Here is a 19,357-nt window from a genome sequence, read left to right as displayed (position 1 = left end):
TAAGTATGTAGCAATATAATAGAACTTACTGTGTTTGCTCGTTTCTTCATTTTTTATCTCAGGTAACTTATTACTACACCATAATTTTTATAAAATACATAGCCTGTTTGACAGGCTCTAGGAGGACCTGCAATGAGTATTACACATTCTCATTAATTCATTAATTTTCATTTTAGAAAACATTCTATAAAAATAAAAAAAGATTATAGCAACTGATTATGGAAATAATTGGGTATTCTTTCTGAAGAAATGATTCACCATTCTGTAGTAACAGTAAGTTAGACATGATATATTGCTTATTCATTTATTTTAATATTATTTTCTTAGAGATTATAGCATAATGACATATAGTTTCCAAGAAATGGTAATTACCATCATCTATTAATTGACAATGCTGGTGCTTGTCCAGACCCTTAATAATTAAAAAAATCTGAATCTATTGACCAGAGACGTTCATTGTATAATATACATATTATACAATATATATGAATAGTGATCATTAAACAGTTTTTTGTACTTCCCAGTGTAAATTTAAAAGATAACTTAAACAATGTGTGCAGAGAAGCGTGTGATATGAGGTTTTCCAGTCATCACTTGTGTTGATTTTGCAGAACACAGCAATTCTTTAACAGTACTTTTAATGAGTGTTCCTACCAAAAGGTGTTATATTCTTATTAAAATGATAATCAGTTGTGTAGCACAGAGGAAGCTGAATTTCTGCCTTAAAACTAAAGCTTAAAAGAAAATATGGTTAAAAATCACCTTGTATATAATAAATAGTACTTGTTAATTTTACATTTAAGAGAAGACTGCCTATCTCTGTATCACAGTTCATTCAGATCAACCATTTTATTAAAAACAAAAGCAAGAATTTTAACTTTTAACATTCTTTACAAGTAAGCTCAACAAACAAACAAAAAAATATTCAAGTAAAATGTTAAAGCACCAGGTTGTTGATTTAAAAAAAAATACTCTTTTCTCAAAGAGGAAGTCTTAATTATCATGTCTTGTTTCTTCCTTTGGACCCTCCCACCTCCCCTCTTCTCCAGATTTACTCACCCTCTATTTCCTCTTCAGAAAAGATCAGGGTTCCAAGAGTGATCCGTCAAATAGGACAAAGGTAGATACAGCAGAGGCAAAAGCTCTCATATTGAGAATGGCCAAGGCAATCCAATAGAAAGAAAAGAATCTTGATAGCATACAAAAGCATCAGAGACAGACCCACTCTCACTGTTAGGAGTCTCACAAGATCACTAGTCTAACAGCCCTAACATACGTGCACAAGACCAGGTGCAGAAACACGCAGGCCCCGTGCCTGCCATTTCAGTCTCTGTGAGCCCAGGGCATTAAACACGGTTACTTTATATAAATAACCTTATATAGAAAAAGGGCTCTCACTTACACAAAAACTTTATCAAATACTAATTAGGCATCATTAGTATAACAGAATATATACTGTGTCAAATAACTCTTTGGGACTGAATATGTGCATGTCATGAAATTATATGGTGTCCTGTAAATGTATTTTAATATTGTCAGGTAACAAAGAACGTTTTTATATATTGTTTTGTCTTTGAAGAGTATACAGGTATTGTTCAAGTTTCCTCTGGTTTAAACATCATTGGCATCATCACATAGAGAAATAAACTTTATAGATTCCTTAACTGTGTTTTGATGGCTGCTAAATAACTTCCCTCCAGAAATCAGTTGTAGGGTCTTATTGCAAATTTTACCTTTTGATAATCATGTGATGATGTCATATATGAATATTAGATATCATCTGTATCTTTGAGGAAAAGATATGATGATAAAATGGAACTGAAAGAGTATTTGTCAACTATAAAAGAAGAAAGAACTACAAATTGACTAAGACGTACAGATGATGATGATTAAGTGTGAATGGTCTGTTTCGTGTGATGTGTCCTGTGTGATGTGTCTTAGTGTCTGTCATAAGAAGTTAAGAGAAAATTTTATGAGGAATCTATTATAACATTTTTAGGTAGTAGATCAGGTACTTGTGAATATTTGTAATTTTTAAAATGACAAAATATTCAAGCAGAGTGTGGCAAGATAGCTGAGAATGAGAAGCTTTCAGTCCCTAGAAAACTTGCTGAAAACTTCTGATATAAAATATTTTCTAAGAGACACTCATTACGGTGAGTGTGCGTGTGTGTGCATGCACACACACACACACACACACACACACACTCACATACACAGGCACACACACATACACACACAAATGATCAGTCAATCGGTGACCTGACAAGTGTAAATTAACACGTATTCAAAATTAGGCTAAGGAAGAGACAATTTGTATATTTTGAAAGCATGTAAAATTTTCCTTCAATATGCATGATATCATCATTTTTATTCTAAAATTTTTCACTCCATCTGATAATATATATTGATTTAAAACCTATTCATCATCTTGTCTTTGCCTTTGTGATGAGATCATAAAAAACAAGAATAGAGTGATAATTGCTCTCAGAAAAACATGTTAAGAATTTTCTCTCTGCTTATCTTGTGTATAAGAAGTCAGCCTTGTGTCCACTTTCCTAGGGCCCAATGCTCACATCTGTGCCTTAAGTTCCATAAGATGTCTAATTAGAATTCAAGTGTATCTTTTCTCTTCTCATAGGAGAGATTACACTTGAGGGTAGACAAGAACAATTTTATTTTTTCTACTTACTTCACTTCTATATTCTAGTTTATTGAATTAGTTTTTAATTTGCTTAACTTTTTTTTCTGGAAATCTTTCTTTGAGTTTTCATCTTTCTCTTTTCTCTTTTTCTTTCCCTTGACATGTTTAATCCCCTGCATAATCTCTCCCTCTTTTTCCTCCTTTCCACTATATTTTTCCTCTGTTCTCTTGACTTTGGAATATTTAATTTTGAAGAAAAATTAGGAGGACCTTCATGATTAAATTCATAATGAAACATGAAAAGGAAGTGACTAATGACCTAATATGTATATGCACTGTATAGAAATCATACATGAACTGCGTGATATAGGCTGGTTTTTCTGATTTGGGAAATCAACAAAGGATTTTTGGTGATAAAAAAAACTGAGAGTGAATATTCTTTGCCATTTGCTAAAAACCAAATGAAAATTAAGGCATGCTCTGAGCTCATACATCACTTAGAGTTTGAGATTCTTGAGGGAAAGAATGTAAGGCTTAGCACACCTGGAGTTCCACCCATAGGCAGAGTGGGAGTAAATGTATGAAGAAACAGAATGTTTGTCCTGAGACAGTCAAAAACTATTTAATTAATTGACTGCTTAAGACTAGGAGGAAATACTATCTAATTAAAAATAACATTAGGATGAATTTGAATGAGATTAAATAAACAGAGAACAGGCATTTTATTAATACATTCATGAATCCAAATAACAGTTAATAGTGGGAAGCATTCTATATACTAGATTATGGTTCTGAAAATTCAGTGTGAATCAACCAACTGATGTGCTTCAAGAGAGAGGACATCTTGATAGTATCACAGTATAATCCATTATTCTAAGTTTCAACTCCTTAAGGTAATGAGAGTGGGGTTACTCAGTAACGATATGACTATCATGTAGAGAAAGCAACGTACACTGGCAGGACTATTGTATGAACTCATTCAGAGATCTTGTCTTCAACAAAAACATAATAGCACTAATAAAGTAAGAGCATAATGTAGTACTAGTGATAATCCATTGGACTTTGGAATAAGTTCTGACATCCACTATAATTTTATGGGTAAAACCACTTTGTAAATTGATGACCAACAACAATGCAAAATCAAATTTTGGTGCATAACTTGGAGTTCTACTTTAAATTATAAACCTAGAAATACTGTCTTTCAATATGTTGTTTTATAAAATAACAAAAAAAATACAATTCTGTTTCTTATCATGTTTTGAAGCACTGGAATTCTAACTTATAAATCATAATAAAACATAGTAAAATACATAAAATATTGATTATCAAATTAATATTTTCAATAGACACCTAAATCTTTTAACAGTCAAATTATTTTTTCCTTCTTGACTTCCATCATTGTAACATGTGAAACTAAAGAACACGTTGAATTTAAAACAATATTAAAGCATAAATAGGGCAGATATGAAAATGTGTAACAAAAAGTCTGGTTTTTTAAGACTTTTGTAATATATTCTACTCGTTAATTTTTCTCTTATACATTCTTATATACATTTTAACGTGAAAAAATGTGTTTATTTTGTTTTATAGTAGTCTAAAAATGCAAAGCAACATAATTTATTATTTAAATACATAGCTATAGATTGTGTAAGAATCCACTCTTCTGTTTCATTATGCTTCATCACATTTATTACAGTATCAAAACAACATCATTCATAATACTAAATATATTCTTAGATTTTGAAAATTTCTGACGTTTTGCTGAATAAATTATTCTTTGATTGAACTAAGGAAAAATTTTAGAATTTACTCAGTAACAAGTTTATGTACATTTTAAAGATGTGTAAATATTCTGATTGTCAAAGGACCTTATGGCAATATTAGATATTGAAAGTTATTTCATCTGCAAATAAACAATCTGGGAGTATTCATTTGTATTTTAATAGAATGTCACCTCTCAAGCATGCTGTACAGTTGGACCCATGCAGAGTTTACAGTTGCTGATGACCCAGACTTCTTGTATTTATTGCTGGAGGCCTTTAAGGCACCCAACATTTTTGAAATAACTCCATTGTCTCAAAAATGCTTGTTTCATAAATGTTCATTTTTCAGATTTTAAACACACCACTATAGCTAACAGTATGATTTCATTTGTTTTTTTTTGCTTACTTTTAAATTTGCTCACTTATCATTTATTATTTTAAAAATTAGATAAAGTCTAATAAAATAATATTTACTGAATTGAACATTAGAAAGGGATTCTAGGGACTGTTGTGTTTAAGTCTAGTTCCAGCGGTGAAGAGGCTGAGCAATGAAGATTTATTGAACTTGAGCCCCGTTTTATGTAGTGATTTTCCAGGAAACAGGGAGTCCTAAGTATTCTTCATCTCAGAAGGCAGAGCAAACAATTAAACCTCAAATAAAACAAAATGATGAACTTAACTGTAAAATAAGAATTTAAAATATTTTATGTGTAAAGCATTCAGTCAAAGATTTACCATCGCTTAGTTTACCTGTGAAAGAAAAGGCCACCAAGAGAATGTCATTTTGGTTTTTATTTTTTCCTTCATTTTCTTGCTAAATATACAAAATGACTAGAACTTCCACTAGTGTTTGAAATTTATGCCAAAGAAAGTCCTCTGCCTTTTAAAGTACAGGAAAACAACACCATGTTAAAGACATTTTTATCTTCTTCAGAGTTATTTCAAGGCACTTGCACCCATTTTTGCAGCAAGCTGCCATTCTTACATGGACTTTTTTGAGCATATGGCAGTCCTGCTGTGAGCAGAATGAAGTCACACAGTTACTCTACACTCTTCAGGAGAGCAGGGAAGCGGAGTGCTGAGTGAGGGGCATGTTGCCTAGAGTGTCTCTCCTTTCACCACTCTATCATTCATACCATGAATCATAAGCATTTGCTTCTTGATGCAGATGCTTAGGTTTCCATAAAATTCTCTTTAACTGGCATTTCTTCATAATATCAATAGAGCTTTTGAGTAACAGAAGTTTTCAGAATCATTTCACCCTATTTCTTAGTAAAGTTTATAGATGTTCTTGATGAATAAACTTACAATAATACAAGCAAATGTGTTAGCAGTTTTCCTGAACTTTACCATTAGGAAGAAATTGAAGTTCAGGGAATTTTTTTTTCCAAAAAGAATAGCTAATTGTCACAATCCCATCTATTAACCTTTTCATTCTTAGTCTCTCTTTAAAACAAATTTCCACACAATTGAGCAACAAGCATGGGATTGTGGTTTGTATTATAAGAAAAGGGCTGATAGCTTTGTTAGGTGGGACTTATATTATTTGAAGATGCTAAGATATATTATTATATAATGGACTTAAAAAGCTAGCATTTCTGATTATTTAAATAAGGACATGATGATGGTACACATTAATATTATCATAATCCAAAGTGTTGTCGGACTAAAGAGAATGTTGTTGTCCTGTATTTAGATAGTGGTTTGATTGGTAGCATTGAGGTTTTAAACTCAGTGATTGCTTTCAAAAATCTACTAAGCATCCTTTGTCTTCACATCTATACAAAGGGAGGAGTTACTTTTACATATTTTTTTGTATCTTTGATTATAATAAGACAAAAGCACCTTCTATAACCTTTATATAAAGAAAATGTATTCTAGTAGTATAAGTCTTTTTTAAGTAAAGATACAAGTGAGCACATTAAGAAAAAAAGATCAACACAGATACTTTAAGATGAAACATAAGTAAACTGAGTGTTGCTAAAAAGTATTATAAGCAAGAATACTTAGCTGAACATTATTCATATTGCTATCATGTACAAGTTACATCAAAATAGTTTGTAATATTGCTTCATTGTCAACATCTGCTAGATTATTTTTTAAGTTTTAACCTGTTTCAATTTCTCTCACTTCAATATTACAAAATCATTTATTTTCTTTTTATTTGCTCTATCCTTGTGAATTCTCTCTGCTTTTTGAAAATGAGATTGCTTAAAAGAGGCTGTTGTGTAGTCCATATCTCCAAAACATTTCCTAAGAAACTATAGTTATCCACTGTCTTAGTTAGAGTTTCTATTACTGTGAAAAGACACCATGACCACAGCAAGTCTTTGGGTAAAACATTCAGTTGGGTCTGGTGTACAGTTTAAGAAGTTTAGATCATTATCGCCATGGCAAGAAAGCATGGCTTCCCCAGCTTTCTGTTCTCAATAATTTCTCTCACTGTTTAAGCTTGACTGACCAGAAACATGATCTGTAGAGTAGATGGGCCTCAAACACAGAGGCCTGTTGCCTTTTAAGCCCTGGGAGTAAAGGCCGTCATCACCACACATGATCCTGAGCTTTTCTTGCATTTCTTAAGTTAGAACCTTAGTTGAGTGGGATATTGCTCTGAGGTAACTACTCCCTCTATTCCATTCAGCATAAGGATTTCCTGTATTCTGTTTAGTTCTTTGAGTACTAGATTTATTCCCATTCCACATTCTGGTGCCTCAATTCTGCTCAAATTCAACATTTTATAACTTTTTTTAGACCCTCTTGTTCCCTTTCATATACATCTGCATAAACATGACCACTAATATCCATAAGACACAATATACACTAGGCTATTTTGAAACCTCATCTGTAAACTCAATGAATCCAAAATCAATTTTGCCTCAGTCAAATATTTTGGAAAAGGGCAGAAAGGGGCATATTATTCAAGAAAATGTCACAAGAAGTGTCTCTAGACCACATGGTAACACCTTCTCTGAAAACTTTTGTGTCATCCAGGCCTACACAGTCTAAATCATGCCTGGCACCACTACTTTCCATGATCCTACTGGTGTGGCTTCTTAAGCTAAACGTGAAATATTCACTATTTTCCTAACCCAAAGTCCAAAAGTACACATCCCTTCAACAACAACAACAAAAATGGGCTAGCCTATCATAGAAGTATCACAATCCCTGATAACAACTTATTTCATAGTTAAGATTTCCATTTCAGTGAAGAGACAGCATAACCAAGGCAACTCTTATAAAGGAAAAGGTTTAATTGGGTTGGCTTACAATTTCAGAAGTTTAGATCATTATCATCATAGCAGGAAGCATGGAGGTTTGGAGACTGACTTGGTGCTGGAAAAGGAACTGAGAGTCTATATCCGAATCTGCAAGAGCAGGAAGAGATTGTGAATTAGTAATTCTTGTTTAAGCTTCTGAGAGCTCAAAGCCCTATTGACTCACTTTTTCCAAAAAGCCACGTCTACACCAACAAGACCACATGCCCTAACACTGCTGCTCCCTATGACCCTATGGGGATCACTATTATTCAAACCGCCATATTTACCAACAATAGGATAATGAGAAATAGTCATAAATTCTATCTAGTGTCTTTCTTTTGAAATATACCAGTCATCATGTATGAATTTACTTATGTTGGGTAGAATGGTCCTATACTACATATTGGATGGTTCTTATTGACCATGGTGTGCTCATCCAGGTTTATTCAAAGCAAAAGAGCATTATAGTAACCTTAAGAGAAAGATAAGTAAATTTAAGAAATAGAAAGTGAATATTTCTGAATATGTTAACATAAAGCTTTCTCAGTTGTTTATAAGTGTTGTCACCTAGAATAGATAAACAAAAAACAGGCAGTGATGATTCTCACTCAATGGAAGAAGGGCATGTACCTTGGACAGAGTGCTATATCATGGGCTGACATCAAGAACAAGGATCTTCCATTAACCAGCCTTGCCAATTTGAACTAATGGCATGCTATTTAATCTAAATAAATTAAAATCATGACGTTGCTATTCTCCCTTTCCCCATCATCCTCCTGCATTTTTGAGGTGTTAAGGGAATCTGTTGGTAGAGTTCAAAATTTTTAACACAGTAAATATTCCTAAGAATCTCCTGGGGATATTGTTAAGCTATGTCTTTCATTTTCACAGGTATGTAGGATAACTTGAGGGTCTGCTTTCTGTTTTAGGCAGTGACACAACTAGTTGAGCAAGGTTATAGCCATTTCAGACTCATTTTGGCAGAGATCAAGGACAAAAACTACAGAGAACCAGTAAGGACAGGATAGCAAATGGAACACTGATGTGACTTAAGTAGTGCTTTGATCCTTGAGTAGACATGCATAGAGCTGAGTAACTTTGTGTTAACTGAAACTATCAAAGCACATCTATATTTACCTTGCTTTAAAGAGAATTCAGCTTTTTGTTACAAAATGTTTAAGTGAAGAACGTGTAGACAACACAAGAAGCAAGATCTCAGGGATTAAGCAATGGTTCTGCTAATTATTTTAATATTTTTTTGTTCTTCACTACACTGCTGAAGTTTAAAAGGTTAGAATAGATTGTACTATCTTATCTGTTTTTTTTTTTTGAGAGAGATTGAAGCATAGTCACTATTCTCCAAACAATTGTTGCTCTTTTGTATTTATAGGCAATAGAGTGGAAATACATACTCTTTAAATAGTGGACAGAATATTAGGTAATGGAATATTAGTTTACCTTGTGTAAGAAAATGCCAACATTACCAATTTCATGTTAAATGTGCTTGTAAAATTCCAGTGAAATTTACTAACCAAGACCAGCAATTATAAATAAAATAATTAAACAGTAAATTATTAGTGTTCAAAAGAGATCTTAGAACATACTAAATAAAATTATAATATTAAACTGTAAAGCAAGTTAATAGTTTGTTTGGAGCTCTTGGAAAATAATTCAATTAAAATTAAAAGGTTGAAACATTTCTAAAGTGTAGAAAGTATCTGTAAGCCTCTAGCAATGGTAATTTCCCATATGTTAACTTCATTATACCAACTATAGGGATACCTAAAGAGAATAAGAAATCTCACATTTTACATAAAATCCTGACATTTTGCAGCACACCGTAGCTGTAAGACCTGCTGTGCCAAGTGTTAAGAATACATCTGTTGTTATGTAAGCAAGAGTCAGGGATTCCTGAATTTGCTCCCTTTTTAGGAAGAAAGGACAATCACAGATAAATTTAAGAATATTTTTCTATAATTGATCATGTGAATGTTCAGTCATTTATTAAACTGAATACTGTCTCCTAAACAAAAGTAATACATTTAATTCTATTTACAGGACCTATAAACTTTATCAAAATACCCCTTATCTATATGTAGTAAAATGCAATACTTCCTTATAATGCTCAATATAGTTTTAAGTTCTGAATATGAAAATCTTCTACACATCAGTTATCCTTAAGTGGATAAAAGTTTAGAGGTCGAATCTTGTTTTATTCTGGAGTGTTTAGCTTTGGGTTCTTAAAGACCTTCCATGAGTGTCATGCTGAGTAGCTGTTCTACGTTTTGTGCACATTTCCATGCATTCCTACTTAACTGACTCCTTTTGTTAATGGTTTGAGGTTTGTAACTTGGCTTAGAAGTGAAAATTGTACTACAAATCTGAAAGAAAATAGGTGATGAATTAATACGAAGTATTTTTAATTTAAAAGGAATAATTCAAAACCATTAAGACTATGATATAGCACAAATAGAATTTGCTTGACAATGAAAAAATTTAAAAATTCTGGCTATAACCGAAATTAACATTACACATGTAAGCTGTAAGCTCACATAACAGAAAAGACAAGATTTTAAATTCTAAGAAACACACTGACATATCATGCTCCTACAGTGGTTTTCAGCAAAGCACGTAAGGTTTTTAAATAGGTATGAAATAAATATGTGTCTTAAAAATTGAGTTGTTTGTATATTTTCACGTTTAAAAAACATACTGATTGAATTGTATATCTTTCTAATATGTATGGCCCAACAAATAATCTCTATATTTCTGAACATAGCTAGTTGTACCTTCACATTTCTTTTCAATCAGGCCCATTATTACTTCTATGTATAAAAAGTTCTACTTTAATTTTATTTTCAGCACATTTTAAAATGAAGTGCTTTGTAATGATGATTCATTCATGCCTCTTTAGGATATTAAGGAATTTTTTTTAGGTTTTTCTATATATTCTAGACATTGTTAAATACTACTTACTCCATGGCTAGCTATATATATATATATATATATATATATATATATATATATATGAAACCTATGAAGAAAATATCATTACTTAATTTTTATTTTTTCTATTGGATATTTTATTTATTTATAATTCAAATGTTATCCTCCTTCCCAGTTTTCCCTCTGCAAGCCACCAAGCTCTCCCCCTCCCACTCCCCTTCTTCTATGAGGGTGTCCCCCGCCTACTTCCTACCCACTCGCACCTCAGCAGCCTAGCATTCCCTTACTCTCGGTCATCAAGCCTCCATAGGAGGCTACACAGGACCAAGGGCCTCTCCTCCCACTGATATCCAACAAGGCAATCCTCTGCTACAAATACAGATGGAGTCGTGGGTCCCTCCATGCGTACTCTTTGGTTGGTGGTTTGGTCCCTGGAAGCTTTGGAGGGGTCTGGTTGACTGATATTGTTGTTTTTCATATGGGTTTGCAAACCCCTTCAGCTCTCACAGTCCTTGCCCTAACTTCTTCATTGGGGTCTCCTGCTCAGTTCGATGTTTGCCTGTATGCATTCACTTCTGTATTTGTCAGGCTCTGGCAGAGCCTCTCAGGAGACAGCTATACCAGGCTCCTGTTGACAAGTGCTTCTTGGCATCAGTAATTGTATCTGGGTTTGATGCGTGCAGATGGGATGGCCTTTCCTTTTTACTCTGTTCCATTCTTTGTCCCCGCATTTCTATTTTAGAGAAGAAATTCTGAACTGATATTTTGAGGTGGGTGTCTGACCCCGTCCCTCAACCAGAGGCTGGATATGGTTTCTACAGGCTATCTCTTCCTTCTGTTGGGTATTTTTGCTAATGTCCTCCCTATTAGGTCCTGGGAAACTCTTGGGACACTGGTATCTGGGACTTTCTAGTGGCGACCCACAGTTTCTCATTTCTGACTGCTACACATCTCATTTTAAATTCCTGACCCTCTGGACATATTCCCCCCTCTCCTCCTGTATCTGAATACCCCCTCTTCTCTCTCCCTCTCTCACCAAGAACCCTGCTGTCTCTCTCCTTCCCGAGATTATTTTCTTGTATATTAGTATATATACTCATATTTACCTGTGTATGATGGGGTAAATCGTGAGATATTCTCCATAGTACCCTGCAAACATCTCTTCAGCTCTTTTTCTAAGGCATATACTGATGACATAATCACTTGTAGAGAATAAGTTCCCAAAACTTCCTTGATTCAAGCAATAATAGATCTAGTGAAACAATGTAAACTTTAATATTTATTGACTTGAATACAGGGAGTTACTGCAAATTACCAAATCCTGTTCTCCTATTGAGGCTGATATTTTAAATTTCCCGGAGAAAAGTTAATCACAAGAATAGAATTGAGGATTCTGGACTGGAGAGATGCCTCAGCCGTTAAAGGCTAGGCTTACAACCAAAAATATAAGAAGTGAGGATTCTGATTACATTAGATTGGCCATATTACTTTGGTCTGAATTCTGTTTCCAAACAATTAACACTAGACAGATGAATTTCTTAAGACAGAATGGAAACATTAAGCAATCAATTGTACATTTACAAGACTTGAATGCGGGTTTCTAATTTTCAGTCCAGTGAAAGAAGTAACACAAATACTGAAAACATACTAACCTTTAAGGAAAAAATGTCTTTAGATTTTAATTTGTCTCTGTTTTTCTATAGAAAGCAATTATTTAAAGATTTTTAAGTAACGAGTTATTTGATCTACAAAGAAAAACCCACAATTTTGTGTGATAAGAAGACAATAGATTTAAAAATAATTTTCGTAGGAAGTTGTAGAATACATGTTTGCTTTCTCCATAATATGTGGGATGTTAGCAGCTGTTGTTTGTGTTTTTAAACCTGCACACTTTACATTGTGCAAAGGTTTTTAATTGAAAATTACATGCATACAATGTGTTTTGTTAAAAACTAAACCCATAATTATCTCTTTTTCAATTCTACCCCAATCTCCTTCCACTATTTTCCCTCCAAACTTATGACGTTATTTAATACCTTGCATATTAGTACATTGCCAATTTAAAGATATTCCATATCCTCAAAATCAAATATTTAAGTTATGAATGTTTCAATTATTAAAATGAACAGAGCAATCCTGTCAATATAGTTCATTTGTTGAATAAAAGGAAAAGTTAAGCTTAAAATTAATTTAAAATGAAAACTTGTAACGGTATAACTATATACCATACCTTAAAGTACAACATTGAAATGTCCTTATTATTCATGTAAAATTAGGTGATACAATAAAAAATGCACCAAAATTCAGTAAACTAAACATTATGTCATTATTGGCTGTAATGGGCTTCCTTTGAAAAAAATAGTAATGGATATTTTATTAACTGAGCCAGATTTATACTATAATCATGTTACTAATCAGATGCTTGTAATAACAAATACTGTAAAACTGGAGATTTGAAATAAATAATTATCCTATCATGTCAGCATTTAACATTAAAATTGCAGTGATTTCTGATAATCTTGATTATATCTTGTCATTTTCTTCTATAATCTATTTAGTATCAAAAATTAAATTATTTCAAATAAAAGTATTTATTTCACCAATACTAAATGTTTTCATTTCACCATTTAAGGTCTTTAAAATGTAAATTGCAGTGCTTTTCCAAGTGTACATTCCAAAAATAATAGTTTTGCATATTAAATAGACTCCTTTGTTATTGTGTAGCAGATAGATTATTCAGGCATTTCAAATGAGGTGCTTAAAGCCAGGAGATGTCTTTTGATTTTATAATATGTAATTTCTCTGATAGAAAGATCTCTTAACATTAACTCCTCATATTTACATAGCATGATGATTTTTACCAATAAAGACACTGCCAACATTGTCTCCACTATTTCCATGTCTTCCTTGCCCTGCTTATCATGCTCAATCTGTTTTGGCTTGCAATGATATTCTAACATAGACAACTATTTTGCACACATACATATACACACAAACACACACACCCATAATAACTGATTGAAAACAAGCTCTTATTTGTATATGATTATATACATACTTTTGTTATTTCATACTAAAATATCTTAAGTAAGACTTTTCAACTGATTAACACAAAACTTAAATAATATCTAAATGCATTATTAAGTCAAGCCACCTTAAATTTTCACCTAGTGAGGTTGCATTTGCATGGGTAAGTGCTTCCCCTGGAGTCACTCAGAAGTGAGAATAAAGCACTGACCAGGTGCTCATGACTGTAATCCCAATCCTTCTATCATTGATGAATACGACTTTACAACAAACCTAAGGTACACACCAAGGCAATGTCTAAATTAGTCGAATTATGATGATCACAAATCACTCTTTAAAGATCCATACCAAAGGCACTTTATCAAATACTATGTAAAATAAAGTTTTTATGGATTCTGAGGAAACTAGTTAATAAAGGTTCTAACCACCCACACTGAAGATTTTAGCTTGGTCCCTGGAACCCTTATAACACAAAGAAATGAGCAAAACAAGACCTGAAATTTGTCTGCTGACCTCCACACTGATGCTACAGTCTGTCTACACAGACAAACACATACACACAGAGGTATTCATATACAAACAGGTATGTACACACACACACACACACACACACACACACACAAAAGTGTGTGCAGACATATGCATACAAAACACTCAAAAATAAATGTGAAAACATAAAAGAGATAAAACTTTCTTTTCATGTAAATAACTTTCAAATATTTTTAGCACATTTATGTTTTAAAACACATCCTTTAGTCTACCAATTTAATGCACATGTTTTTGGATTTATACACAGCTTTATCTATTTTGGTGTGGATAATGGAACAGCATCACAATGAGAAAATATATCCCTTATGATCAGCATTAACAGAAAAGGTTCAACTCCCCAAATAATGAGAAGATATTAACCACCTGTAATTTATTTTGATACAATGGAGCAAATTGTTCTGACATCAGTCATACTGCAAAGATCAAAGATAATGTGTGAAAGTTATTGGCATAAATACTACAATATAATTATTCCAATTATATTAATTTTCTAATATGCCAATGTCTTTGTTAATTCAATTAAAAATTAAAGTTCATGATAGTATTTCCATTCTTCTAATGCCTCAACAACCATTTGTTTGCAAGTATAATTAAACCTACAAAATTAATGAAATTAAGTGGTTAATGATGGACAGTCAAGGTTACATATTTACTCTAAAATTTAGACATTTCTAAAGGAATTCGTACACGTGTATCAGTTATCTCCCTATATAATATTTGGAATTCTACAATGTTCTATATTTTACTGCTAGGTGTTTTTAGTGCCTTCTTTATTTCTTATTTTCCTCCTAGTACCATCAATCAAACTTAAAAGAGTAGTTTCTTTAACTTGCATAATTCCATGCTAACAAAATTTGTTAACTTGAATTTCATTTTCAAAACTGTATTTCCTGATACATGTTTTTGTTTGTTTTCTTAACTAGTGAAAAAGGCCATAGATTTTAAATCTAGAGGATTTAAGTTGTTTCCAGGGAAAGACAACAGCAACAAGTTTTCTCTCTGTGAGTGCACTCCTTTTTGTTACTTTCTCTAGTGCAAGAGTGAAGTCTGTTGTGTCTGTGGTGTCTGTCTGTGTTTTATCGAAGTGTCTGTGTATTTACCAAATAACTGCATTAATATTTTTATAACATGCATGATGATTATTAAATATCTTTTGGATTTAAATGTATATTAGTTTAATGGTAATTCACTGAACTCATAATTTATTTTTGCTAAAATTTATTGCTATGTGAAAAATACTTTGATCTCATATGATAATAATACAAATTTTTATATTTGGTGTATAAGGACAAAATGAAGATGATTATCAGTGTTGTAGGTTTCTTTTAGCAACACTGGTCTGAATATGGCTCAATTATCATAGACAAACATTAAGAAACATTCCAGTGTGACTTTCCCATTTAAAAGGTTTTTGAACTTGGGATATTTTATTTAAATAAAAACAAATCCCATAATGTTTTCTAAATAAATTTTGTAATTATTTCTGAATTTGAAAATATCAAATAAATAATTTTTGTCACAGCTGGGCTTTTATGTTCTAGTGCCATCTATTTCAAAATAAATCACAGATGCAAAGTCTATGCTATCATAAGTATAGAAAGAAAAACTTTCAAAAGAGCTGTGCCTGTATGTCAGAGAATGGAACTGCATGGTTGAAATTCCCAATCACATTATATATATATATATATATATATATATATATATTTGAAGAATATTATATATATTTGAAGAAATGTTAAGCTAGAAGTATCTGAATTCTAAAAGACAATAAAATACCTATATGAGCTACTGCTAAAATGTATACCATTATTACTTATTCTTGAACAAAGTCACACTATAATTAAATTTTTGTTCAAATTCAAAATCTAATTAAAGTAAATTTTTAACCAATCCTTTATCAACACTCATTTATTACTATTTTACAAAAAGTTTACCTGTATTCTTACTCATATATACAAATAATAAACTACCACTTCAGTTATTATGCCAACTATAGGAAACTTGTCTATATTCTTTATGTTATCAATAGGCATAATTAGAAAAATTTTAAGGTAATTTTTGTATATCATTATTATATTTGAATTTATAAAACTGAAATCATCTGACTTTGGAAGCTGCATTATAGATACTTTCAAAATACTTGGCTTTCACTTATGGTTGCTTTATATATTTTGGGTTAAAGAATATTTTTCTTTACCGTTAAGCAATATTTCAAAAACAATTCTAGAATATATATGTATTAGAATATATTTTATACATAAAATGTTTTAAATAGTTTGGAAGAGCATTCAACTATCCTAAAAATGAAAAAAAATGCCTGAGTACAATGGGTTGCCCAAAATATTATTAAGTTTAATAATTCCAGCATATCAGATCATAGCATAGCTATAAGACAAGAAAAATACATGTTGTCAAAACTAAATATGATATGTACTACCATTTTTCTATAAAACTATAAAACTTTGACTCTCTACATGCTTCTTTTGGAAATTTAAGTAAAATAATCTCATACTCGCTCATTATTTTCTCGTTTTGTCCACGAAAATATCACTTCCCACTCCGTACTTTAAGCTTCCAATAGTTCTGGATAATTCAGTCCGTGTGCAGATTTTACCTAATCTATGAAACTGTCTAATTTGGTTGTTATAACATGTTAGTCAAATAGACATTTTATTATTTTAATGGGACATAGTTACAACCCTAAAAGAGAATTTCAGTATTTTGGTTGCATGAAAATATACCTGTCCATTATTTAGTTCTAAAGTAATAAAACAAAATGTGAATATGAAGGAAAAATGTGAATAATTTTGATCATAAATTTAAACAAGGTTCTGAATAATACAGTCTATATACAATATTCTATTTTAATATGGATAATTCCTAGATAGATAAAAACAAGTTACTTGTTACACTTTTTTATAGATGCAATATAGTAGCCCAATGTTACTTAAATTTTATTTACCCCAACATATTTACCCAGCATTGAACAATTTGTTTCAAAACCGTATTATCTCATTTTTATTTACCAAGGTATTATCATTTTAATTTTAATCACAATTGCCTATTTTCAAGTAAGTAAGGTCTCAGCATTTCTTATTATACGTTTAATACAATCCAAAATATTAATGCACTTACACTATTATTAGATATCCATCTTTTAACTAAATCTGAAAGTTGAAATTATATTTCTTCTAACTAAAAAGAATTGGTTTTCTGGACTTACTGAACATAAATGTGAATATGTTCATCAAAATAGATGCTTGTCAAGACCTGCCTTCCGGACATACTTACCTTGCACAAATTAGCTGAGTGTTCATGACGCTCAGCATTCTGGGTGTCAAAGTGAATCACTAAGGCTATTTCAAGGCTTAACCTTCTTTAATGTTTTAAGTTAAAGAATTGCACAATTCATCTTTCTCCGCAAAGGAACTTTGGCAGTCTAAGCACAAACGTGTAGATTTTCTTTTAAAAAGTGAAATACTATATACTATATTATAAAAATATTACAAAAACTAATTGTCATAAACTTAAAATGGTGACTTACTCATTTGGTAGGGCTCTCTAGAATATAGCATGGAATTATAAAAAACTTTGAGCATGCCAAGTGATCATGATTATTTCCTATATCAAGTCCATGTTTTGTCTCTTGAACCGTACACTACACAGTGTCTCTGCTATGCTCTACTAGAATAATGTAATAAAGGGATGAAGAAAATTTATCCTTAATCCTCAAGGACCCACTGCTTTTCCCAAGAAACTAAATGAAGTAAGAACCAATTGTTTATAAGATATTAAGTGTATTTGTACAAAACTAACACAACGCTGTTGATACTTTAGTGTTCAATATTAGAACAATATCCAAAGTAGTATATATTTATAGTTTGAGCAAATCAAACATAAAATTTAAATAATAATAAGGTAATGAGGAAGAAGTGGTCATATGGAAGTTCATTTAAATCAGAATCAACCCATTTATATTTTTAGAAAAGAAACATTTCAATAACAAAATCTATTTGATATAAAAGGATTTTTAAGTTAGAATATATACTGTAATAAAAAAAAGTATGGATTTCTGAGGTATGTTTTGAACTTATATATAAGAAAAATATTTTTCTTTATAAAATAAATAATTCAGTTTTAGGATCATTCTTCTGTTGTATGTCCAAAAAATGATTCTCAATGCTTTAAAAATGTTAATGAAGAAAACATACTTAAATGGTTGAATGCAAAAGGCTGTCCTACTAGTGATGCTCTCCTCAAGAGTCAACATCCTACTTTAAGAACATTCGTATGCATCCAACCTGCAAGTTACTATGGAAATTACATGCATTTGAGAAGTAGAGATGACCAATTGCTTCAAAAGCATTAAGCATTGAATGCAACCAATTGAATAATACTCACTACATTTGAATGTCTTCTTACGTACTGAAATTTCTGTATAGTAGCAAGAACAGAATAATATATAAAGGTATGCACACAAAAATGTAAATTAAAATTCTATGAAGTCAGTTAATCAAGCATGTCAAAAATATAGCATGTCCTTGTTTTGAGATAAAATGTGAGATAACCTGGATTTTCAAAAAAAATATATAGGTAATAACTATGTCATTCAAACCTTTCTAGACACTGGCATTAATTAGTTATGTGGCATTGAACACATCTTTCAATTGATCAATGCTTCAGTCTGCTCACCTCCAGGAGTTTTATCACAATAATAGTTAACTTGAAGTGAAGACTTTTTGGAGGATGGAAGTAATTATATAAAGTGTCTAGAATGATTCCTGATCCATAGAAAAATGCAAATAAATATTTTAATATTTATGTAAAATATTATACAGTATTACATTTGAGACAATAATAATGGTTGTCTTGAAAATGAGAATTTGATTTATATCTTATATACAGTCACAGGACCCTTATGGATTATTATGTGTTATGTATTGTACTGTAATTTATGCCATGTACTGCATTATATAACAAGATAGTTAAACTATGATTAGGCCACCCTTTAATCCACACAGTTTAAAAAGTGACAGTTTAAAAACATTCTAATGTCAAGCCTTTCAAGAATCAGAAATACAACATTACCATGAAAGTTCTCATTCAATGAGAACAATGTATAAGGATGTGTTGACAATCTATTAGAGAATATGTATTAAAAACTGATTTCT

At 31.5% G+C, this 19,357-nt stretch overlaps 1 protein-coding gene across 2 annotated transcripts in view; it reads left to right on the top strand.

The window, feature by feature from the left end:
* Csmd3 (CUB and Sushi multiple domains 3) overlaps nucleotides 1-19,357 on the top strand; it is a 1,591,133-nt gene that overhangs the window by 823,670 nt on the left and 748,106 nt on the right. Inside the window, exon 8 of one of the 2 annotated variants that reach the window (XM_032915219.1) lies at nucleotides 15,110-15,187. The exons of the other annotated variant lie outside the window; for it this stretch is intronic. Within the exon in view, the coding sequence (XP_032771110.1) occupies nucleotides 15,110-15,187 (78 nt within the window). The remainder of the gene's footprint in view (nucleotides 1-15,109; nucleotides 15,188-19,357) is intronic. 2 annotated transcript variants of the gene reach the window in all.

The sequence above is a fragment of the Rattus rattus genome, chromosome 1 (assembly GCF_011064425.1).
Source record: "Rattus rattus isolate New Zealand chromosome 1, Rrattus_CSIRO_v1, whole genome shotgun sequence".
Taxonomy (NCBI): domain Eukaryota; kingdom Metazoa; phylum Chordata; class Mammalia; order Rodentia; family Muridae; genus Rattus; species Rattus rattus.
This window is presented reverse-complemented; position numbering and strand designations above follow the sequence as displayed.